This window comes from Acipenser ruthenus, chromosome 10, assembly GCF_902713425.1.
Source record: "Acipenser ruthenus chromosome 10, fAciRut3.2 maternal haplotype, whole genome shotgun sequence".
Lineage (NCBI taxonomy): Eukaryota > Metazoa > Chordata > Actinopteri > Acipenseriformes > Acipenseridae > Acipenser > Acipenser ruthenus.
In genome coordinates this window covers 40,748,893-40,774,518 of record NC_081198.1, presented here as the reverse complement: position 1 = coordinate 40,774,518, position 25,626 = coordinate 40,748,893, and the positions used below count along the sequence as shown (strand labels likewise).

Here is a 25,626-nt window from a genome sequence, read left to right as displayed (position 1 = left end):
TGCAAAGCTTTTTTGTTATGAATCGCCAACATAGGAATTATTTTAATTTTAATACCACTCAGTATATATATATATATATATATATATATATATATATATATATATATATATATATATATATATATATATATAAAAGCTTAATGGAGAAGCTTTGTGTATTGCAATGTACTTACTTTTTCTTCTACAGTTTGGGTAGCTCCCTCGCCAATGACAGAATCTCTAGGTTGCAGTTCAAGTAACGTATGGAAAAGATTGTCTGAAGTCACGGTTAAAAATTCTATCTCTGCATTGGGGTGCAGTCCATAATGCACTGGGCTTTCATGAGGCAGCATCTCGTCAATGTATCTGTGGTAGCCTTGGTAATCCAGGTTTGAAGGGACCACAAAACCAGGCGCTAAGGCTAGTTTTCTGTCAAACTGGAACACATAACGCGTTAACGAAAATGAAAAATAAACATAGGTTTGGTGACCTCCCGATTATCAGTAGGAGTTGAAAGACATTCCTACTTAATTCTTACCTTTAAAAATAGGAGATAAAATAAACAACACCACTTACATACATCCATAAACTATGAAAATTGGCTTTGTTCCTTTTCCAAAAGCTTCCAGTAGGGGGAGTTCTAAGCCAGGCAACACCTAAAATGACTACAAAAGCAGTAAAGCCACCTCTAGATAGAGATACACTTTACCTGTCTTTCATGTTTCCCAGCACCAAACAATGTGTGTCTTTTAAACAGCACTGACATGAAGGTCATCAAATCAACAGAGCATTCTTTTTTTTTCCGGGCTCCACTGGTAACCATTAAGGAAAGGTTTTGTAGTTTAAATTCAAATACCTGGTTTGGCTGCATGTATTCCTCAAGATAAGTGCAACACAGCCTCCTGTCCCAGTCATCAGTGATGTGACCTCCATACATGATCTCTCCAAACAAGTATCGAAGGTCCTCCCAAGGTACCTTTGGCACAGTATATAAAAAGTGTCTTTCCCATTGGTTTCAATTGTAATAATAATAATAATAATAATAATAATAATAATAATAATAATAATAATAATAATAATAAATATAAAATTACAATTGTATAATTACCAGGCTTTAGACACTGTCTTTTTCATTACTAGCATAATATTTTTTGGGGTAATTCTTCATAAAATCAGTGTTACCTTATTGACATTATTACTTATTATTATTATACTTACTTGAGAGTTATACATTACTTAATAGTACTACATTTAGTACTTCCCCTGCTCACCTGTGAATTTGCCTCCAGGTAATTGTAGAGAACGTTCACCGAGATTGTGAGGTCCCCTGTGTTGAAGGGGTACTTGCGATTCCAGCCTTGGGGTCCAAATTTCCGCCGTTCTGCAACACTGGCGTGGAAATAGCAGAGAGAGAAGAGAATGGTCTTGAACTCCTGCTCTCTGGAGCACTGATCCAGAATATCCTGGAATGAACAAACACATACACACATCTTGCATCTGCGTACATTTTATCTATGTTGTGTATCACTTTAAATCGAAGATAAAAACACACACGGGTACCGAAAACTCTTTCCATGAAAAAAGGTTATCCACTGGCCTCAGCTCTACCAATCAATCAATCAATCAATCAATCAATCAATCAATCAATCAATCAATTTATTTTACAGCCCTTCACAACAGAATTGTCACAGAATGCTTCACAGGATGAAAAGATGAAAAGCAGTACATTGTCAATTTAAAACAGAATCCAGCAGGAAACATGAATATAAAGTCAATACAATAAAACAGTAAGAACAGAACAAATAAAAGGTGCAGACAAGTCTTTTTTTTAAAAAAAACAGCAATAGTTGGTGCTTCCAGCATCCTAACAGCTTCATTAGCTAATTTCAAATCCAGTATGTTACTATTATTGATTCATACAGTTTACTAAATAAAGCCTGGGGACAGAAATAAAGCAACACGACAGTCAAGGCAAAAAAAAAAAAAAAAAAAAATCAATTTCCAGTTTTGTATTTTTTTTTTTACAGCTATCTGATTTTGCAATATTTCAGAAACAAATACAAATAAACAACTTGATAATATTACTTTCACCATTGATTCAAGCTTAGTTAATCTGATTCTATTTTATAAAAATGACTTGCATCCTGAACTCAAAGCACTTACCTGGTCGAAATTATCCAGAGCAGCGTGCAGATTGGCCAGCATGCCAGTTGGTGGTTCGTTGGTGATTTTGATGGCGTTCTCCAAGATCCCTTGTGGAATGATGTGCTCCTGAGGGGTGGGAGCGGGTTCAGCACTGATGAAGACGCGATAGTCGGGGTGACTCCCCTCACTGTACTTCTCAAGCAGCGTCTCAAGACTGCCCAGCCACTTTGCTACTAAATGAATATTCTAGAAAAAAAGGTGGTTTGTTTATAAATTTCTACTTTAAGAAAAATACACAAATGTGACCAACGTACAAAATATAAACACATCCAACTGTCTTGCTTTTTTAATAATAATTTTGTTTCTATAAAGACAAAAAACACACACATACAGTAGGTGAAGGTGGTACAATATTAATTCATCTTTGGAATATTTACTGTTACCACAGTCTTTCTCTTGTGAACACGCACTAGTTATCACAGTTTCATTGTTTTTCAGAGATCACACTATTGCATTTAAATCAATTATGTGTTAATACTTGCCAAATTAGCGTAATAGAAACTAGATGCAAAAACATAAACGCTGTGCTGATGTAGTTTGTCAACTGCAACATCAACACTTCAACATGACACACATTTCAGAGTACAAGCATTATGGAGTAATCAATAGAAGCGTCTTCAAGCACAATTATTGCACTTAATCAAGTTCAGATGCCACTCAAACAGAATGGAGTGTGACTTGCTTTTGCTGAACCAGGTGTGCACATTAACAGTGGCTTTTCATTTATTTCTTTGTTCTACAGATTCTAATCTACCTCAGGATTATCGGTATTGGACATGTGAGTACAGCATTTCACGAATGTAAAAACAGAACAAAATACTTTGTTCAAGATTTATGCAAATGTATGCAAATTCTTCAGTGTAAACCAGGGTAAGCAGTATGCTCTTACTTGAAGTATAACCCAGTGGCCCTCTTTTGATGCCTTTTCCATGGTTAATTCAGCCACAGCCTCCTGACCTTGTCCCAGAGATACATTGTGCAGCTTCCCAAGGTCTATGGTGAAGCCAAGCTTTTTACCTGCATTTTAACAGACATTGTTTAACAATGAAAGACTTTAGCAGGCATTTTAAAAACCATGCAATTCTTTTTTTTTTCACCCCTGTATTAGCTCTGCTAAACATGTAAGACAAGAGTAACTTCACGTTATATGGACACCAATGGGCTGGTATTTTATATAATGATCTTTAATACTGCAGATTTGAAGAAGCAAATAAGAGCCACACAAGATGCATTGTTCTGCAGACGTGGACTTGTCTAGTTTCTCCTTGTCAGAAACACTGTCTATTACCCCCAGAAGCTTTCCAAATGGTCCTGAAGGATAACTGATAGGGTTACAGACCATCCATCTCAATAATGACAGAGTATGTCCAAGTCACAAAGGAGGCATTCCATGAGAAAAGGTGTGTCCCTATTCTATTACTGCCCTCATTAACAAGTCACATACCGCTTAGCAGGCATGTCCAGGTCACATGTCTATTTTGTAACCTTTGCTATTTGAATTAGACACTAAACCTTTTAAATCAATTGATGTCTCTGGATGTGAACAATACAGAATAATAATTGACATTTCAAACGGCTATTAATAGAATGATGGCTTCTTTTTTTATATATATCATTTGCTATCAGGATCTTACCAAGTGATTCAACATCTTTCAATGGGTCCACTCCTGGAGACAGAATAAAAAAGACTGGGAATGCCGGGCCGCTCTCCTTGAATGATTTAGCAAACTCTGTTTTGCGCACTTCAGTGTATTTTGTTCCAAGCTTCTCTTCAACAAAATTTCTGATAGAAAAATAAAAAAAATATTACATATTAATAAATGTTAAGAAAAATCAAATATTAGCATTATACCACTGCAAGGAAAGGCAACCCAAAACCTCCTTATTGATGTCGAATATTTAAAGTGCGGATCACACGTGTTCATTCTACCTGAGCGCGTAAGTCATCCTGTCAGGACGCAAAGCACGCATCAGAATTAACTTCTGCAGAGAACTTTTACTTTTCCACTCTTGAGGAAACTTTTCCTTTTCTGGACACTCAGATTCCACAACTTTTTTCCATCGTTTGGGAGACCCCTCAATATCCCTGTCCAGCCCACGAAAATCATCAAGGAAACTCATAGTCTAAGGGAGGAATGGTTTACAGAACATGGGTTTACTTCCGTCAGTGTGTACCTTATTACAACTACAGTGCCAAAACAGGACAATTTATTTTAATGATGGCATCATTATTATAATGGTTTAGGCTTACAGAATGCCAGGCTACATTACAAGATATGGAAGGCATACCTTAATGGCACTCCATGCTGAATTTGACAGAAAGTCTACAGTACTGTTGTAGCTGTGGTCAATATTAAATCTGAGTAGGAAATCCAATTCACTGGCATCAATTTCTTTGTTCATTAGTAATAGCTGCATAAAAAAGAAGATTTAAAAAAAGCAAGTGAACATACCAAGCAATGACTAAAGCCCACTAAATAACATTTTACTAATAGAAATTGATTAATTAAAACATGGAGAATGTAGAGATGTATTTCAATTATTTTTATTTAATTATAAAATCAAAAAAGGTATCAAAATAAACAATTCTTCATATTTAAATGTATCGCATGAATTTATATTTTCAACAAATGCTTTTTTGCCTGTTGTAAGTTAATTGAATTGGGCCCTTAAATGAGCTGTTACAATAAGGTCACAATATTCAAAAATGGTTAAATTCTGGAGCTGATTTTGAAGAAATTATATATGGACCAAAAAATTAACCACCGAATTAAAAAAAAAAAAAAAAAGTAGTTTCTCGTAGTATTAGTTCAATTATTGTGAATAGTTTCTTGCAAATTTTAGGCTGATAGACTTTGTACATTGTGCATTGCCTAGAAAATCATCATGCTTCAGAGACCAGTACAGTGTACGTATTGGGTATATAAAACTACAATTCTCACACACAAGAGGAGTTGTACCTGGAAAGCCAGCTGGGCTGTGAAGGTAAGTTTGTCTCTTTCAAACAAGCCTCGACTGATGTAATTGAAGGAAGAGAAGGTAATGCAGTGGATGAGGTTATTGACCCTCCTCCGGACATCATCAGAGGGTTCTGCCTGGTGCACAGCCTTGTGAAACACAACATTAAACGCCTAAAGAGGAAGAAGAAAATGACTAGCAATATAGATATTCCCTGGAAATAAACGCCTATTTGAAGACCACAGGCAGTAATCTGGAAATGGAATCTTACCTTAAGTGAGAACTGGTACATTGGATTGATTTTATTGAGATCATTCATTATGAAGTAGAGCAGAGAGGCCCTTGCTGCCACAGGACGGTAGTGCTCACGTGCTTCATTAATTTTTACTTCATTAACCTTCGCTTCCAGAACCTACAACACATAATACATAGTAATTTGTTAGACGCAGGGAATATTGTCAAAGTACTGTTGGCCACGGATTAGTGAGGTGGTTAGAAAAAATAAAGTGTATTTCCTCATCATAATGCATCAAGTAGTGTTGACAGTTGTTTATTAGAAATAATCTCTCACAGCACTCTGATTATGAAATTAATAACTATACATGTGTAATTTGAACAAATCCTATCAACAAAAACAATGTTCTTAAGAAAATGTTGTTGTTCTCTCAAGCATGTACAAAGGCAAAATACATTTTATTTGATAATGACATAACAAACAGTACAGGACACATTAGGCATTGGGCAGCAGTGTGGAGTAGTGGTTAGGGCTCTGGACTCTTGACCAGAGGGTTGTGGGTCCAATCCCAGGTGGGGGACACTGCTGCTATACCCTTGAGCAAGGTACTTTACCTAGATTGTTCCAGTAAAAACCCAACTGTATAAATGGGAAATTATATGGGAAAAAAGTGACATCTGTATGATATGAAATAATGTATAATGTGATATCTTGTAACAATTGTAAGTCGCCCTGGATAAGGGCATCTGCTAAGAAATTATTATTATTATTATTATTATTATTATTATTATTATTATTATTATTAATAATAATAATAATAATAATAATAACAATAATAATAATTATTAACAAAACAGTGAAATTGTTAAGTAAATAGGACACTTCATGACTCATATGACCAAAGAGTATTAAGAAATGTATATTAGAAAGTGAGAATATTTCACATGTAAAGCAAGAACATTCAAAAGATATCTCCATTCATTGATGACAAGCACATGCTAAGCTAATGGCACAAAAAGTTAGACAAGCCAGTACAACAAATTAAAGTTGTGTTAACTGTGTTAAACACTAATCTCATTTTTTTTTCTTAACCTATGATTATATTGATCTATGATTATATTAAATCCATGTCTGCAAAACATAAGTATTTTGTTTATGTTCTGTCTCAAATTTAATTCTAAACAGAGACAGGCATCATAAAAAAAAAATCCTCATATACTGTAATGCTAATAATACAATTCATCTTCAAAAAAGAATCTAAACTTTACAATGATTAACAGATACAATGGAACAACTCTGGTCTTTATTGTTTGCAGGGGGGCTCAATTCACAAATAAAATGCGGTCTGGCACAGTACAAGTATATTTCATGGTATTTTTTTTCCCCTGACAAGTTAATTTCTTGTAATGCATGAAAATATTATTTTTCGGCAGCATTCCAAACATGGATTTGATGATGATTTTTAATTAAAGAGGGGGAGTATTTGAGACAGTTTCGTGCAGTAGCTTAATGCTATGTACAGAAAGATTTGGCAGTGCTCAAGAGTTAAGTCCATTACACACTGGATCCATTCCGTCATGTTACCATCAGTAATCCTGGATAACACACCAGATGTGTTTCATATCCCGTCATTCAGCATATGGATGACTGCTTAAACAACTCAAATATACCATGAAGCTCAGGTGTCTACCTACATTAAACGTCACTGGTTCCTTTACTTTTCTACGCCTGTGAAAACACATGTAAAATCAGAATGATTTTGATCCTAAAACCAATGCATCACCCTTGCACGACAATTACATACTTGGAGCATGATTTTCCGAGATACAGTTTGATACTGTACACAACCTCAGGAAGGAACGTTATGCTCCATATAATTGCTTGATATCATTATTTTTCATGTTTGCTGCCATGCTTGTCCCAGATTCTAACAATGAGAACGTGATCGCACCAGCTAGAGCCCTGGAATGAACTAAAACCAACAAATGAAGCAAAATCAGTCTCAAATTGCAGATTAGGGCTGACACTGTAATGCTGTTAAGTTCAACAGAAGTGTGGATGGTAGTGATGGAAGCGGTTTTATGTAAAGGACAGCCGATGATCACAAGTGAATGAGGGTGCCTGTTGAGGTGGGAACTGCTGATGACTGTTCTAGTTATCTCAAAGCAATTTTACCTTCATCTCGATTTCAGCAGCAGTGTGCTTCGTTGTTTCTAGTTTCTCTACCAGAAGGTTGTCTCCTAAGAAGTTGCTCTCAGCCGCTGAAAGTCGGGTCAACAACTCATCCTCGAGAAGCTTCAGCTCAATTTTAAAATAATTCTGCTGCTTGGTGAGCTCTGACTGAACAGAAAAGAAACACACACATGAGAAAATTGTTATTCTTTATAATGCATGTATTCCAAATTCTTACGTTCATTTAAACAGTTTCAAGTAGTGACATATCTCTTGCCCTTCCTCTACCTGTGGCACAGAATTCAGATGACAGCACAAGTATAGTTGAAAATATGGCAAGCTTGTTTGTTCTTTATTTTTCTACATCAGGCCAATATAATACTAAAAAAGACTGAAGGAGTCTAGTACATATAGGTCAGGGCTCAGGCATATGTACTGGATATTGTAGAGACGGCAGTGCTGTCAATCTTAAACACTGCACCCCTTCCATGACTTTTAAATTAAATACAGATTTTCATCACTACAGTCCTTAAAATCATCTCAGAGAGTCTCAATGACAAACTGTTCCAAATATATGTCCTGACTGCCATATACATGATATAGGGCTTGACTCACTCAAGCCATTTTACCTTTAAATGTTCCAGATCTGGCCTCTCCAAATTGACCACATCAGCCAGCAGCTGGTCCTCCAAGCCATCCCTGGTTACAGTGAAGTTTATTAATGTAGTCTGAGCCTGAATTTCAGGTTTGTAGTGTGGGTTAGCAAGCTTAGTGTGCAGGATCAACCGAAAATCAGGATGAAACCTGCATTCTTTATCTCCGACCTTGATGTATCTGAAACATTACAACAGTACTTTGTTTAAAAACATTAATGTGCAATAGGCATAAATTTGAAAAAACACAACATATGATAATGTATGTACAAAGCCATTACCTTCCTTTCTTAATGGTGTGCCTGCCTAAAAGAGGGTCAATTACTGGATCAATCGTTTCTTCTAAATTTTCTAGTAAAACAGGATCCCCCAAAACAACAGCGTTCTCAATGACATCTACATACCTAAAGAGATTTAAAGAAACATCAATGTAGAAAACAGTCACTATATTTAAGTGACCCTTTGCAATTTTACAAAACTAAAGCAAATTTAGAGCAATATTTCCAATTGCAGGCTATATACGTTTTTCAGGTATGAGAAACTGAACAGAAATACATTTGTTGGTAGCCTGTGTTAAATTACAAACACATTGGGTTCAAATAGATTCAGTATGTTTTCTGATATTTTTTGCTTACATCCTGAACATCACAACAAATATGCTTACTTAGTCGTTAAAATGGTTCTCACAAAATAACACTGAAAGAATTGTAATGTTATTGGTAAAAACCATGGATTAAATGTTTAAGAATTTTGTAAAAATGTAATTGGTGCTTCTTTCATTTGATGAGAAAAAACATGGTTTCAGTTTCTTCGGTTGCTATTTGAAAAAAGCTACATGCATGCCTCTCTGTGAAGACTACATAACATATGCAATGCTCTATGTAGTAACAAAGCACTTGTGGAGAAAACCAAAGTTAAAATAAACAATTAACTCATTATTGAATAATAATAATATCTAAGAAAAACTAAACGTCTTGGTCAAGTAGACGAGTGTCTTAGCAGCTGCTAAATAAATGGTCATTATCATATGCTTTTGTTTCTACCCTCTGTCAACAAACAAACACAATCGAAGGTAAAGGTCAGGTCACCCCCATGGTTCTTTGAGATCTTTATTGGACTTTGTTGTCATACTGATGGCATTGCAAGCTCCAGTGGTCAACACTTTCTTACCCTTTTTGACCCAAATTGATGACTTTCAGATCACAGCCATATCTGATCTTTATCCACTTAATCCCCTGGAGCTGTGGGTCAATCAGGAGAGGCCAGCGCTCACAGTTAGTCAGAATAGTGGCATTCTGCGTGGACATTTTGTCACTTGGCAAACCTTCATTGTTCCATTTTGCAATGGTAGCGTCATCAGTCAGCATGCATACTGGATCAAGACCTTCGGTCATTGGAATAGGGACCTCGAGTAACAGAGAAGCTAATTAGAACCGGTCTGAGTCACAGCAAACAGAAAATCTACATAATGATCAGAATCTTTCACAAACAGTTTGCATCGTGGGCTGTCAGTCTGTATGCGCAAGTGGGTGTGATTTATGTGTTAACGAGGAGTATTTAAACACATCCATCCACAGAGCAGTCAAGACCTTTCACCCCGAGACACTACAGCCTGCAGTGGTGATGCTCAATTATTTTTCTTTAGGATTTAAATTCGAGGTTACTGTCTGTATTATCTATTTTATCTTTTCTTCTGCAAAGCATGCCCAAAAAGTGCATTGAAGTACTTTTTACTTTTTAGAACGTTTTTACAAATCATGGTTAGATATTGGCTTTACTACTCTATTTCTTTCTGAAATAAAACCTAAAAGTACCTTTTGGCTCCTCAAATAGGGCATCCAGAGGTTTTCAACGAGCTCATGACGGTACCTCTTGGAGAAGGAACCAGCGTAGGATATAAAAGCTGCAGTTAGCAGCACATCCCCACACAGGGTTTGCTCCTGTTCATGATACTGAGCAACAGAGTGCACCCAGCGGACATTCTCGGACTGGACAGACAAACCAAAAGAAACCAACATAAATACAGAAACCAATTCGGAAACAAATAATTCAGTCCAAAGCCACGAATATTGTAAAACAGCATGTTCAATGGTGGAATCAAATGCAAATGTGTACTGTGCTGTTTATTAAACTATAGCTGCAGGGTTAAATCAGAAGAATTATTTTAGTTTCTGTCTGTTGTTCAAGTACCTACTGTCGTTACCGGGCAGTACTGTACATTAACATGAAGCGGTATTCATTTTCATATTCTTTTAAATCAATGGAACAGGAAAAGGTCAAGAAACATTTCCACTATCAAGGTATAAATGAACAGTAATCTATTTTTCTTCAGCTCATCAGCTTCTTTGGTAAGTGCTGGAGTTATTGTCAGATCAGCAGTGTCTAACAAAGGAGTGCTTACTGCAGACTGCTTCATTAGCCTGCCCTGAAGGGTCTCACCTCCAGTCCTTTCACTAATCTGTTGGCCAGCTCAATGGTCTTGTTAGTTCTATTCACTTCGTCTTGACAGCGGATTTTCTCAGCTATAGCCTTCTCAAAGGCAGCTGTTAAGGTAGCCAGGCTTGTGTCTAGTTCCTTTAAATAAAAAAAAGAAAGCAAATCAGTTTCTATCAACAGCATACAAACAAGAGGACAGCTGTGCTGATCACAGGTTACCAGTATTAATCTACATATGTACTGCCTCTGTATGTCAGAGCAGTAGAGTCACAGCAAGAGTAATCCTGTCCGGATATTTGTAAAGCATCTCTCGAGGATTGCAATGGGAGTAAAGGATCTGAAGAATTTGTATTCAGATTTACTAAACTTTTGCTCAAATAAAAAGTCAGTTTTACTATTTAATAATAATTCAAGAGCACCCACATTGTTTCTATATGCTTCACAACATACATTGTATAACCTACAGTACTGCTTAAGTTAAAGAACAAGATATTGTTACAAGCAAGATATTACACTTCAGGAGGCTGAGACCTATTAAATCCAGTTTGTTGGATCTGTAATTCAAGCACATGCTGGGATTTGAATTTCGTTCCTGTTTGATTTTCATCATTGTAATATATGTTAATGTATGTCTATTATCTCATGTGTTGTACTGACATTTGTTTGTTGGAACATACTGCCAGCTGATCCCTCCCTGGGTTTCTCTTGTAAACAAGGGGATACTCTCAATGAGCTACGCTAGTAAATAAAATGGATAAACAGAATAAGATTTTGCACCAAACATAAATAAAGCCGTATAATCTAGTTTTTCAGTATATTAATCTGTATACTGTATGTATATAATATTATTAAATAGAAAAACATGTATTTATAAGTATGAAATTGTTATTTATTTCCATCATACCAGTGATAAATAATTATAATTTTTTGCACAGTTAAAATACATTTTAATTAAGTCTAAAGTTATATTATAGCTCTTTAAGCTGTTTTCATTTTAAAACAAGGTTTTGATGTGAACTTTGCAGGTGCAGTTTATTGAAAAATCCCAAAAGGCTATGCTTAGCCCCTGAATCTCTTTTTTTTATTATTTGAAGAAGCAGCCTTTTCAAAACAAGGTGAAGTTCAATGAAGTCTCTATGCTGTGATGATCAAACAGTGTCACATCACTATGGCAATTGCTGCCAGGGCCAGGAATACAGATCAGGTTTAATTGTACAAGGCCTTATTGCTGCTGTATGTCAATCAGAGACTCTGAATTGAGGAAAATTTGCTCTGTTCATTCTGTTGAATGATGTATCCAATTAAACCTGTTAGAATTCATGATCTTCAGTCAAGGTTAAATGAAAGTAGTTACTCCTGTCAGCTAGGTGATTAAATGCTGCCTACATCAAGAACATTTATGTGCAGAATTAAAATCTTAGTATAAAGCATGAATCTTTATGCATTCCAGTTAATTACCTCACAGTCCTGCTTCTTAAATGCCCAGTGCATTTGTTCTTAAATCACCAGGTTCATTTTAAAACTTACATTATACTCCAAATTAGATTTCAAATGGTCAAGTTACATTATTTTACAAATTAAAATAGCTACCCTTTTAGGACCCTACAGTGGACAGATTCCTAGAAATGGTTATTTATAAAACACACTAGAGAATATTCACTATAAAAGAAAGAAAGAAAAAAAAAGTTAAAAATAAAACGTCAACAATGATATTTGGTGTGAGAATACAGAACCTTTTTTATATTGCTGCGCGAAGTCTGATGGTTAAAAAATAGGGTTCAATTAAAATGCTTTACCTTATTACAATAATGTGTAATATTTCTTTATTCAATGTATCTCCAATACTTGTTTTCCTAAATCATCAATACAAAATTAATATTTGTAATTTGACACAAAGATGAAAGTCTTGCATATTCATGTCCTTTATTGAGCTCAACCCTAATGTCTACAGCTAAACCATTAAATATCAATAGATGGAAATCTGGTGTTGGTGTATTGGTTGAATTGGTATATCTCCCTGAGACCTCATGCTTCTATGCCAACCAGAAAAGGGAACTTATTTTTAAGGAACTAACTTTCCCTACCAGAAGAATTTTAAATGCACCGAAAATAAAATTAAAGCAGAAATAAAATCTGCATTTACCTAGATTGCTCCAGTAAAAACCCAACTGTATAAATGGGTAATTGTATGTAAAAATAATGTGATATCGTGTAACAATTGTAAGTCACCCTGGATAAGGGCATCTGCTAATAAATAAATAATAATAATAATAATAATAATAATAATAATAATAATAATAATAATAATAATAATAATAATAATAAAAAAAAATAATAATAATAATAATAAATTCCATACTGCCACTTTCAGAACCCTGTTGTCACACCGTATTGAAATAACAAAATATGCTAATATTGAAGGGCAAAAAATAACCCAAAAAAAAAACCAAAAACAGCAACACACTATATTTTAATTGCTTTAACTATGAAAGGATATTGCTTTTCAAAGGTTAGCAATATAAAAGTATTAGCAATAGATACAGTATTATCATATTAGTTTATTTTTCCAAAAGCTGCACAAACTATCTTAACTTCATAATAACGGGTTTTATTATGTGTTGTAAAAGGAAGAATCTCACTTCAGAAATCTAAAACTTTCAAGGCTGTTCAATTATATTTTCTGTAACAATTACACTAATCCCTTCCTTTAAATTAAAACACTGTCACTAAAGACTTTGATTTCTTTATTTATTTTAATTTTTTAAAAATAAAATCAAAGCATTTTGTTCCTTCCCATCTTCTGGTGGACATTATTTGAAACGCACTTTTATAAATGAAAAACAACACGACATTAATTAAAACGGCAACTATTACCAGCCTCGAAGAATAAATCACTTTAATAATAACACACAAATGCAGAAAGCCTACTGACATATTCACATATTAAAGTGAAATACTGTCATGAAAAACAGTGAAAGAATACATATTCTGTAATAATGGTCTTCTTTGCCTTCATTAAAAAGATCAGGTGTAGCACCTTCAAATAAAACCTTTTAAAAACACATTTCATACCTTGTGTTCAAATGGCATTAAAGTGCACTGCTGTTTAGTGAAATTATACTCCATACTCACTGCAAGCTTTCTCCAAATGACCTCCAGTTTCTCTGCCGCACCCGCCAGGTCTGTGTTGGCCTGAGATAGTGCGCGCCGTTTGAGAGCCACTTCACAATACACCTGGCATTGGATTATAACATGACACTTTAATAAGATGAGTTATTACATCCCTTTTAACTACAGAGCGGTTACAAAGAAACCACTCAAAAAGTTTTGTGGCTACAACTTATGAAGTGAATGTTTAATAAAGTTTATATTTAAAAGACAAATTGTACTATTAACATATCTGATGGTAGCACTCCTATACACATCTGCTGCCCTGTGGTGGGAGTGGAACAAAACCTTATATACCCATAGCCCAACACTGAGTTATGTATATCAATTTTGGTAGTAACATGTTAGTAGCAACATGTTTCCTTGCAAATGCTGCAATAAATAAAACAACAACCCCATTGGGCTACGGCCACAGCATGCAAAGGTTTCACTTATTGCTGTTACTTGCACTTGTAAGTCAAACTTTCTGAAAAGTATCAAAGCAACAGTGCATTAAATCAGAGAAATACTTACATACATCTTTTGGTGGTGTCAGTGTGACAGGCATGCAGATTAACAGGAGAAATGAAAAACAGTAATATGCATTATGACAAAAATGAACAATTATGCAACCCGACAGACATTAATTACGCTCCAGGAAGATGCATTGTGCCTCTTATTTTTTTAATGAGCATGTGCACTTTTGAGTAAGTTTTCCATCTACCTGTGATAAATGAGATAATGGTTGTAAAAAACACCATGAAAAATGACCCTGTGTACAGGACTAAATCACAATATTTCTAAGTATGAACTGCTGTATCCAAAACCTGCTTCACATCCAAATGGCAGCAGATCTTTCAATAAACAATATACTGGAATTTATAATATTTTATTACAACTGCAATATTTAGGCATTTAAAAAACATAGTGATTTAGAAGATTTCTCTTTCATGTGTTATAATGAGTCGGTATGACCGTTTCGTGTTTTTTGTGTTCTACAAATGACTGTTGCTCTATAACAGTACGATTAGATTATTATAATTAGTACCTACCTCGTGGAAGCGTATTATATTGATAACCCAAGCACAGAGCCCCGCAGCAGCAGAGGACTTTGTCCGCACAAACTCAGGGTTAAACTCAGGGTCCCGGAGATACTCCTCCTTAACCACTCTGACTGTACCTTCAGGGATGTGCTCCTTGTCAAAATGAATAAGAGCTTGCAAAAAATCATCTACCTGAGCAACAAATAAAACCATTAGAATTACACAAAACCTGTTTAAACACTGTGAGCCACTCCAGTGTACACCGCTCTGTTCTTAGATACCACCACAGTCAGGCAGTAGAACTCAAAAGTAAGAAATATAAACCTATAACATCTCCTAGGGTTATGATCGTAATTCAACATGGATAGTATGTGAGAACAAGCAAATAGTCTCCTGTTGGATTATGCAGCTAATGGGAGCCCACTGGTATCACTGTTCCGTGAAGCTCCCCCAGCTCCTGCATTGTTCCTTTGGTGATAGTCTTGCATTAGGGTTCCTATATATAAATGAGCATGCCTGTCCACAGTCACCTTTCACATCCAGCCCTCCACAGCTTTGTCTTCTTAGGCTTCCCAGCTACAACTCAGCAATTCCACTACCCCCATCTGTACACTGTTTTCACATACACATTTCTGTTGAATCTGAACAACTGATCATTTCAGGTATTTTCCCTTTCTCTTTATGATAAGATATCCAATGTAACATGATACCCGAACTGCTCTTCAGTGAATCCCAGTATTTTTAACTTCTATTGTATATAAACACAGTTCTTTGCCCTTTGGTTCGGTTACCTTGCTCATGTATATTTTGGCTGCCTTCCAGCTTCGATCTTTCGGGATCTTTCCAGAAGTAGACAGCAGCACTAAAACTGCAGCGGACACGTTGGTTACAATAGCAGGGGGGTTGGGGAAAGTTCTAAGCTCAGTAAGGTTTAACTGCAAAGAAAAACGCAAACACACAAATACATTATTTCACACAAAGGTTAAAACGTTGATCAAAATGGTGTTTCTTTGAACAGAATTAGCCAATGATACCCTATTCAAAGTATTCAGAGCGGCGTTGGCAGCATTTAGGGCTGGCTCGGCCTTCGCAAGGTCCTCTTCAGATTCCTGCTGCTGCTTTGTCACCTCTGCCTGGATGGCTGCAACCTGAAACACAGTCGTCACAGCGACATACTTTGTCATGATATACTGCTGGCACTTTGCAGCCCACACAGGGAACTCAGTAGCTTAGGTATCCTGTAATACTCATTCACATTAATATGATACAAAAGGGCCAGGCAGTGTTTCACCAACCAATATACTAAAGACAACCTTAAACTAAAATGGAGACTCACATGTTGACAAATAATCAAAGATCCAGGTGTAGGGTTCAAGTGTTACCTCACGGTTAGGTACAAGGCTTTATCAAACCATACATCCCCCAATACATATAATAAAGAAACAGCATCATTTCGGTTAGACAGAGTCTAAAAATCCCATAGAGGTTTGAAAAAGAAACAGTCAGAAGGAGTGGGGCATAGCAATGCCTAAACGCTTGAGTTAAATATTTATTTATTCAGAATAAATGAGATGATAGGGCTGAACTCTGTCAACATGCCCTCGATGTCACTCATGGGTGTTGATAAATGCACAGTGGAATATACCCTTTGCTCCTCTGCATCGGCAATGGCTTTGTCTTGGTTCAGTTGCTCTGTCTGCTGTCCTATCTTAGCAATGAGTGCCTCCATGTCTTTGTTTCTCTGGTGAAGCTCCACTTCCTGAATCGCAAGCTTTGCCTTCAAATCCTCCACCTGAGTAGTCATAATAACAGACCCTAATTGAGCTTCAGTGGTATTTTAATTTAAAACATGTGTCTGAAAGCCTTGGGCTTCTGTTTAATGTATTTAATTAATTTGGGTTCTCTGGGGTGGTGTGCTCACATTTCAATAAGAAGTAATAATGCTGGTATAATGAATATGAGGAAATTATTAATTTCGAAAATTATTGGACATTTTGCCCAATAAAAAATATAAAAAAAACACCATTGTTAGCCATTGTTCAAAATCAACAATTAATACAATAAATACACAATTGTCAATTGTATTTTTGTAATAATTGTTACCCTGCTACAGTAAGTATACATTTTGAAGCCTAAACACTTACTTGAGAAGCAGTGGTCTGCAGTTTCTGTAGTCCATTTTCCAATCTTTCCATCTTCTGTGTTAACTCTTTCCTCTTTTTACCCAGCAGGTTCTTATAGAGTTTCAACAGCTCCAAGAAGCTTTTAGGTGTGGTGTAATTATAATGCTTTTCATTCTGCTGGTACTTCACATTGACTTCATTCACACTGGTGTGTGCATAAGAAATGAACAGGCTAACTGAAGCTTTAACTTCAGGCTGAAAAGAATTTCACAACATGTTAAAACATGTCTTTAACATTTATATAAATTTGAGAATATATATACACACACACACACACACACACACACACACACACACACACACACAGTAGAACACAGCTTATTTTTTAGTAAACCATTTTAACTTCATAATGTATTTGATGTATGTAATATTTTAAATGTCTCAAATTGCATAGTTATTTAAAATATATATTGCATACATACATTTATTATCAAACTATACATTATTATTTCAAAAAAGCTTTGGGAAAAGCTTGTATTTCTTTCATGTAATTATCTAAAGATGCCTGTTCAGAATTAATTTTGCATTCCTTATTAATTGTGCTTTATATTTCATGTTAGTCCCAGTTGTGTTTTAAAACCCTACAGCATTTCATTTCTATTAAAATTAATCTCTTATTATATCGCCTACATTCACCCTTTGCTACTTAATTTTTCATAACAAACCAACTTAAATCAAGCTCATTAAGTATCTATTAGCCATTTATTGTTATCTTTCCCAGTGCACTTCAGAATGGCAGCATCTCACGCCCACCAATGTTCGGGTGACACAGTGGCATTAACTACTTTTACACAGGAATTATTCATTGCTATCTGCTAAAATGTTTAACCGCGTTTTTAATGGTCATATATAGTCAACACGGATTTAAAAAAAAAAAAAAAAAGAACAGTGCTTTCTCTATTCTGAGTAATTGTTATCGAGGTTTTCAGAAAGGTTTTTTCTTATCAAATAGACTTTGCTAGCTTATGTTAATGAACTGCTAGCCTTCCTTGATTTATCAAAACAAAACAACACTCTGCATCATAAAAGATAGAGATTGTATTTAGGGGCCTTTTATTTGAGGCTCAACAGAATATGACACAGTGTGCTGCTAAACAAAGTACTATCGGCTCATTCCCTACTTTGCATGGAAATGTATTTTCACAGCTGTCAGAATGATGGACAGGGGGAGAATGACAGGAGCATGGCTGTTTGCTTGTACCTGCACACAATGGCCCAGTAGGAGTCACGGTGTGTTCTTGAGACAAACTTTGTCCCATTTTCCAACATATTAAGTTTGTCTCCAGGACACACATGGCTTCACTAGGGTGCCTAACCTCATTCATAATAGATGCTAATCTTTTCAGGGCTGACTGATGACAGCACTTCCTGCCCTTCACGGAATTAGACTTCAGTTTTATCAAAGGACTTGAACTGCCTGCTAATTAGAGTAATTTCCTTCATCATGAATTATTTATTTCTATTGTAACTGATCACGGCAACAGTAATGGGTTCCGCTATACTTCTCTCTCAGCCTAACGCACAAGCGAGAAGAACTTTAAAAACTCTTAATGTGTGCCTCCAGGACAGGTTTAGGAATACCTTGGGAGGAAATCGCTTCAGTTTTCCGATTATTTTACAGTTTCCTGTTGAAAAAATATAAAATTTCTCTTTTTTTTCTTTCAGGAGTGGCTGCAGATCCAGCTGCCCAGGATAATTGGAACAGGGCTGCAGGAGGGTTTTCTCTTATCCTTTTTGGGGATGGGACACTAAAAGTAGGAAAGCAGCTCGAAAGGTTACCCGAGAGAGTTCACCCAGTACCAGGCCAGGCATACAAACATAGAGCAGGTAAACTTGTACTGTACAGTTAGGTCTGCAGTAGAAAACATTTGGAACCAAATGCAGCAAATACATGTTTTTAATAAAAGTTTGTAGTAGTCACAAAGTAAAACCCAAGATAAACCCCAACAGTATACAGCTGTATCAGGGACTACCTGTACTGATTGGAAAGGGCACACTGGGAGACCATTGCAGGCCCCAGATGACTGTGCTGCAGCAGTATTGGCATTACGTTGCCTGACAATCCCTCATGCACCTGCTACAGTATCTCAGAGTGGGTGGTCCACTGCAAAATAAAGTCCCCATATACAGAGTTGTGTTTGATTGGGTGCCTTTAGAAATAACTGAAAGGTGGCATGGATGTGGATTGTTCAGGGCTTGAAATGGTTCTAACTGCAGCCAACTGAAGACAGGGTTATGGTGCTTTCAAAAGTTATATAGCCTCAAGTGTTATTCCAGACCTTATAACAGTGCATAGTTTTTCTGCATAAAAAAGCGACTCACGCCAGTGTCTTGAAAACAATAAAGCCAAATGACCCTGCCTGAAAATGTTTACTCTTGTAATTCTCCTAGTAGCTGCTACTAAAATTAGCTGGATAATTCCCAAAGTAATCAATTTTATACATAAATAGAGCATTAAATGTGTTTTGTGCAAAACTTACATCCAGCCCATCTATCTCCTCAATAAAAGTGCTACTGACAGATTCCAGTGCTGCTTGAGGCCAAGCATGAAACCAGTCGATGGCTGTGCAGTTCACCAGCGCTGGGAACTTCCTTGCTCTCGTTCTCAGAGTGAAGCCAACTGGAGAGAAGCAGAGAACAACCTGGAAAGGACATGTTTGTATAAAAACTAACATTAGCCAAACTTTTTTTTTAAAGAGGTTTTAAAGAAAAATGAAAGAAAACCGTAACAGACATTGCTACAGAAGTCAGAGGAAACCAAATGCTAACAACATGTTAAACAAATATCAAATAAGTAAACATGGGTTTGTATGCACAGTTTACAAATATTGGTTCTAGACAGACCACAGATGGCATTTATGTTATTTTGTTTTCTGTATTAACTGTCAATGAGTCAGTATTGACTGCAGGATAGTTTATAATTAAAAACACATGGATGTAAATAATTGCCATCCTGTCTCCTTCGCAGACACACATTACAGAGTCGTCAAGTCTGGGAATACTGTACTGCTCTGAGAAAACAAAATACGCGACGTTAAGAGAAATATTGCAACCACATTTACAGATTTCATTTTAAAGAAGCACCCTCTTTGACAGTGCTTCATATTTACATGTCGATTTGTTTACCACTTACTCAACAGGAGATTGTCCTGTAGAATATTACAGAGATTAACTATTAAAAAAAAGAGAGGTAGTTTGGCTTGATCAACATACAGTAAGTTATTATTATTATTATTATTATTATTATTATTATTATTATTATTATTATTATTATTATTTGTTTATTTGTTTATTTAGCAGACACCTTTATCCAAGGCGACTTACAGAGACTAGGGTGTGTGAACTATGCATCAGCTGCAGAGTCACTTACAATTACGTCTCACCCGAAAGACAGAGCACAAGGAGGTTAAGTGACTTGCTCAGGGTCACACAATGAGTCAGTGGCTGAGGTGGGATTTGAACCAGGGACCTCCTGGTTACAAGCCCTTTTCTTTAACCACTGGACCACACTGGACTTCGAGGGTGCATCTTCAAAGTGTTTCCTCCAGTTTTTAATTACCTTTCTGTGTTAATATTACAAATAAAAAAATTAAAAACTGGAAAGATAGAAAGAGGATTTGTAACATGATAGTTCTATCAAATGACTACTTGCACAGAGATAAACCTTTGCCTCAAATCATGGACTTCACGGTCAATGTATTCAAGACTTCAACGTATTCAAGTCTCCTACATGTGCTGAATAAAACATTATCATACATAAACACTAACAGCTGTGTATAGTTTTATTTTCTGCATGCAAAAATACTCCTGTTTAATGAGTTTTAAGAGTTGACCTTCAGCTGTCTACGAATCCTGTCAATGAAGAACTGCCAGCAGTTTTCTCTGGTGTCTAGGAGTCCCAGTCCACGCAGCTCCATCCGAATAGAGGCAATGATACAGTCTGCTTCCTCCTCACTAAACAGGTCCGGAACATCTCCTGACAATTTAAACAAATGTAAGCAGTCCCTCAGTCATGTGGGCGTTCCTATAAATGTCTCTATCCATCCCTCTAGTTTAAAAAAACATAATTTAATCTGAAAATATGTGTGGTGTAGGATTAAACTGTAATTTTGGGTGGTGCTATCTGATATCTGTATACAATTATTTAACACTGCATAAAATGTAACCAAATAAATAAATTATTATTATTTTTTTGTATCTATTATATAGATAGCACCACCACAATTAATCTTAGTGTTTTAGAACCTGGAGTATTCTTCACTTTTTACAACTACATAGGAATTATATTTTCATCTTCATTCATGTTTTTTTAATACTACATGTTAGATGATTTTTATGGCACCTAGTTATTAAGTCTTTCTTTATAGGTCTGCTCATTAGTATTAAATCTCATTTTTAATTATGCTGACACTTCAACTTTACCTTTAAAAGGTTAAATCAGCCTTTATGTTCAATGAGATGAAAAATATCTGAACAATATCAGAAATCTTTTTAAAATAAAACTTAAACGGTGTTATTATTTTTTTAGGCCCTTTCATATGTGAACAATATGAAATTATATATATATATATATATTACTATAATATACTATTATAATGAACTCTGCAGTTACTGATTGCAACTGATTATGTTAAGCTGTTTATTTTACTTGGGTCACATAAGGTGACTTAATAGCTCCATTATAACTAATATGCAAGGCTAACCCCTAACCACCGCTGATGAAGCCTATTCAAAACTCAAGTGACCCGAGCCTATTTAAAATGTATATGTCTGAAGTGTTTTGATGATGTACATGTTTGTCATTTTAAACCAGAAATCTCTGCTGCTATTATTATAATGCCCTAACCTGCATCACTCAAATGAATTGCATACATTACCTGATGCCAGCATGTCATTAATTAGCACTAGAAAGCGTTCATCTGGTATCTGAGCGTCTGTATGGAGGAACACTGTTCCAATGTTCTTCACCCCAACTTTCATATAAAGAGCAGCAATGTCACTCTATATAAAAAAGTAATTATAATTTAACAATGAATGTATTCTAAATGAGTTCAGATGAATAGATCTATCTGTCTATATAAAACAAATAATAAAGTGTGCCGGTTATAACCAGCTGAACCTCAGGACTGAACGTGCTCTCAGAAAGAATAACCACCAAGAGCCAGCAGTGCAGATGTAACAGATATTTTAATGACCTAAAACAGAAGTGGATCTACTGTAAATACTGCCATGCACTAAATCTTTTTGAATCCTGCTGGAGCTATTTATTGACCCACTTATTAATATTATTACTACAATTAAAATACTGTGAAATCAGGTCCTCAGAAATTCAGTTTTAAACATAACAGAATATAAAAGCAGAAAAACGATCAAGAACAAAAAGGGAAAATTACCTATATAAACACATAGAAGGCTTTTTGCATGCATTTCCTCTTACCTTTAGATCATGTATGCCATAACCTTTGCGAAGAGTTATCTGAAAGACTTCAAGCACACTGAGAAATGCGGCGAGACGGCATAAACTCTGCTTCCCACTGCCTCCAACCCCAATCAGAAGTGCATTGCCATGAGGGGCCTCCAGAATACGACTGATACGGCATCTACAGGGAAAGCATGTTCATTTTCAGAAAATGAATGCAGTGCTATACTGTACTGAACACACAATAAAAAAAGCACCAAATCACCAGCCAGCAAGTTCACACATATGTAAAAATCATAAACCTTAAAACCTGTATTATTCATTCTGAAAACTAAATTAGTGGACACTACTATGAGGTAGATGACTTCTGACACATTAATTTCCTTGGTGTGTTGCCATCATGCTAAATTGTACACCAAAAAAATAGGATGCCTTGAAATCTGTTTATTTTACAGATACTTATCCCCTGCCCCCCCTCCCCATATATTCATCAGCAGCACTTTAGAACCTTGTAATTACATTGTAATAACTGGGTAAATACCAATAGTTCTTGTTCTTACACAGTAATTACATGGAGCAGCTTTATATCTGACCTAATTACATAGTAACAGCATGGCCATTCCCATGTAATTAGTTATTTCACCAGTAACAACCATATACGAGCAGGAAGCTTTGGTAATTACACAGCTATTGCCATGTTATAACGTGACTATGTATGCCATGTAATCCCAAGTCCTACCCATTAATTTACTCTATGCCAACAATACATCAGCCAACCAACTGCCACTGTCGCTAACAAAGGTAAAAATAAAACCTTTAGCGACTGCTAGAAATGTGACCTTTTATTTTCAATAAACTCCCTACTTTCCATGTAGCCATGGCCAGCCACCAGACCATAATGCCCACTAAAAAGGTTTATGTTGCTTAATCGCAACACAATTCATGCATGTCTAGTAGAAGATGAGGAACAACACAAGCAATCACAGGGTATAGCTTGTAAAATAAATACATATGCTGCATGGCTTCTTCAAAAAGGACGAGGTTCATCACAGCATGCAGTTCATTGTAGTGCTCCAAAGCCTCAGTTAATATTTTATGTAGTTTTTCCCAGTCAGACACTGGGAAGTAGCGAGGGTCTCCAACTCCGTGTGCAAAGTGACAGTAAATGAGGGGCTGGTGGATAAATATATGTTCGTCAATGCCCTAGAATAAAAAATAAACATTGCACATTATGTAGAACGAGAGGTGATAACGAGGTAATTTATCCGAATTGCAATAGAATACCTTTAAAAAAGGTAACATTAAAAAATTGCTGCAGACTCATAATGAATTCCAATAGAACACTGTAGGGAGAACAACCCCTCCACTGGAATTCCTAGCAATTTGCTGCCATTATTTTAGAGTTTAACCAAATAAAATAAATTGTAAAAACTGACAGTATAAATTCTTTTTTGCCCCATCCCTCCCCGTTTTCTCTTTACCAATGAAACAGTTTTTACCATACATAGTTATATTTAAACCAAAAAATAAAAATAAAAAACTTCATATGGAGAATAATTAACTACATTTGTGAGGAAAAACAAATTGACATGTATGCATGCTGAATTCCTTCACAAAACACCACAAGTACCTCAAAGTATCTCTTTCCGATATCAATGAGTATCTTGGTGAAAAGCTCAACGTCTTTTTCTTCCATAAGTTTGTCAGAATAAACTCTGGAGGATTCATGAAGCCATAAATAAACTAAATCGATGGGATATCTGACACATTCTGGAGCAGTGAAGAGGATTCCCTGCAATCAGAAAGACAGACATTTGAGTTCATGTCATAAATTCCTGGTGCTAACAGTAGTGTGCACATTTATTAAATCTGTCCTTTATATCCTTTATATACCTACCTGCATGAAAACCTCTAAGTTTGAGAATTTAAATTTTCAGGCAGTAATCAGTGATATAGAAACTATAGGCACTCGTGCGAAAATGTTAAGACCACTTTGTGCTTTAATTAGGCATCTTAAACAACTTCTAAAAAGTATTGTGCATTTTATCATTTGTGGCTATGTGTTCCTTTTCTCGTACTAATTTAAATGAATTGCATGTGTGCCCTATTAATCAGTTAAATTAGACACTCACTAATTTGCCTATTTTGACAATTTTCCATGACTTTCAGTTCCAGTGGTTTGATTTCAAATGCACAACAAATCAAAACAACAGAAGCAATGGGGTGTTCTAATAAACTCACACTACTTTAAGTCAGTTATTATACAAACTGAACAGCATAGAGCACATTCCAACCTGTAGTTTGGGCAGACTATTGGACTGTTTATATCTACCATATATGAATTCCATAACATGCAATTCCTTCCTCTTTTTATGCTATGTATGGAAACTAATCCCTATGGAGCAAAACAGATTAAGGTCAACACATTATGTTGCAAGCAATGCAGCGAGAGAAAACTTTTAATCCACGTTAACATTTTACATCGAGTTTTGTACCCTGGAAATGTCAAGAACATGAATGTAGAACAAAAGAGACACCAGTTTACACAAAAAAAAACAGTTTTAGGTGACACATCAGGAGATGTAATTGGTCAGCGACAGAGGGCTTCCTGCAGGCTAAAGAAAACATGCAGGACTTTGCCCCACCCAAAGGAACATCAAATAGGGTAAAATATCTTGCAACAAAACCACACAACTACCAATAGAACAATACCTGGAAGATGTTGGACAAATCCCTCAAATTAAAAATGTAATGGAATCGAATCGCTGTGGGCAGGAAATTCTGGGTCATTTTCTGATGCAGACAGATTGCAGCTTGGATCAGAGTACTGACTGATTTGGTTACGCCATAGCTGAATACACCCTGCTGGAAGTGAGCATTAAGGATGCTGCTGTAGATTGTAGCCAAAGCATCAACACCAGGAAAATGAACAGCAAACACTGAGAAATGCCTCTGGGGGGGGGGATAAACAACAAAGAACAAAACAGGATATGAGAAAATGAAATGAATGTGTTTCCCAATTGCAGCTGCCAGCCTGGCATTCTTTTTGGAAGCAAAATGCTTTCATTTTAGGCCAACTGCATTTTGAGGTAAAGCTTTCGATTTTATGTGGGTTGAAATAACCAAAATCAGGCTTATCCAGAGCTCTGCGTGTCTTTGCCTAAAGACACATCTTCTACAATGGGTTTACAATAAA

The 25,626-nt window shown here is 35.9% G+C and overlaps 1 protein-coding gene across 1 annotated transcript in view; it reads right to left on the bottom strand.

Annotated features, from left to right (window-relative positions):
• The window catches only part of dnah9l (dynein, axonemal, heavy polypeptide 9 like), a 67,248-nt gene that overhangs the window by 3,880 nt on the left and 37,742 nt on the right, over nt 1–25,626 (bottom strand). The window contains exons 48-76 of the mRNA XM_059031329.1: nt 25,143–25,382; nt 24,061–24,222; nt 23,440–23,633; nt 22,449–22,611; nt 21,889–22,012; nt 20,845–20,987; nt 19,492–19,653; nt 16,973–17,206; nt 16,474–16,620; nt 15,863–15,976; nt 15,620–15,763; nt 14,838–15,020; nt 13,771–13,872; nt 10,642–10,776; nt 10,017–10,190; nt 9,373–9,608; nt 8,484–8,606; nt 8,179–8,383; nt 7,553–7,717; nt 5,414–5,554; nt 5,145–5,315; nt 4,474–4,596; nt 4,115–4,308; nt 3,819–3,967; nt 3,074–3,201; nt 2,143–2,370; nt 1,251–1,442; nt 836–955; nt 174–416 (exon numbers count right to left, since the gene is read on the bottom strand). Coding sequence (XP_058887312.1) covers nt 174–416; nt 836–955; nt 1,251–1,442; nt 2,143–2,370; nt 3,074–3,201; nt 3,819–3,967; nt 4,115–4,308; nt 4,474–4,596; nt 5,145–5,315; nt 5,414–5,554; nt 7,553–7,717; nt 8,179–8,383; nt 8,484–8,606; nt 9,373–9,608; nt 10,017–10,190; nt 10,642–10,776; nt 13,771–13,872; nt 14,838–15,020; nt 15,620–15,763; nt 15,863–15,976; nt 16,474–16,620; nt 16,973–17,206; nt 19,492–19,653; nt 20,845–20,987; nt 21,889–22,012; nt 22,449–22,611; nt 23,440–23,633; nt 24,061–24,222; nt 25,143–25,382 — 4,839 coding nt within the window. The remainder of the gene's footprint in view (nt 1–173; nt 417–835; nt 956–1,250; nt 1,443–2,142; nt 2,371–3,073; nt 3,202–3,818; nt 3,968–4,114; nt 4,309–4,473; nt 4,597–5,144; nt 5,316–5,413; nt 5,555–7,552; nt 7,718–8,178; nt 8,384–8,483; nt 8,607–9,372; nt 9,609–10,016; nt 10,191–10,641; nt 10,777–13,770; nt 13,873–14,837; nt 15,021–15,619; nt 15,764–15,862; nt 15,977–16,473; nt 16,621–16,972; nt 17,207–19,491; nt 19,654–20,844; nt 20,988–21,888; nt 22,013–22,448; nt 22,612–23,439; nt 23,634–24,060; nt 24,223–25,142; nt 25,383–25,626) is intronic.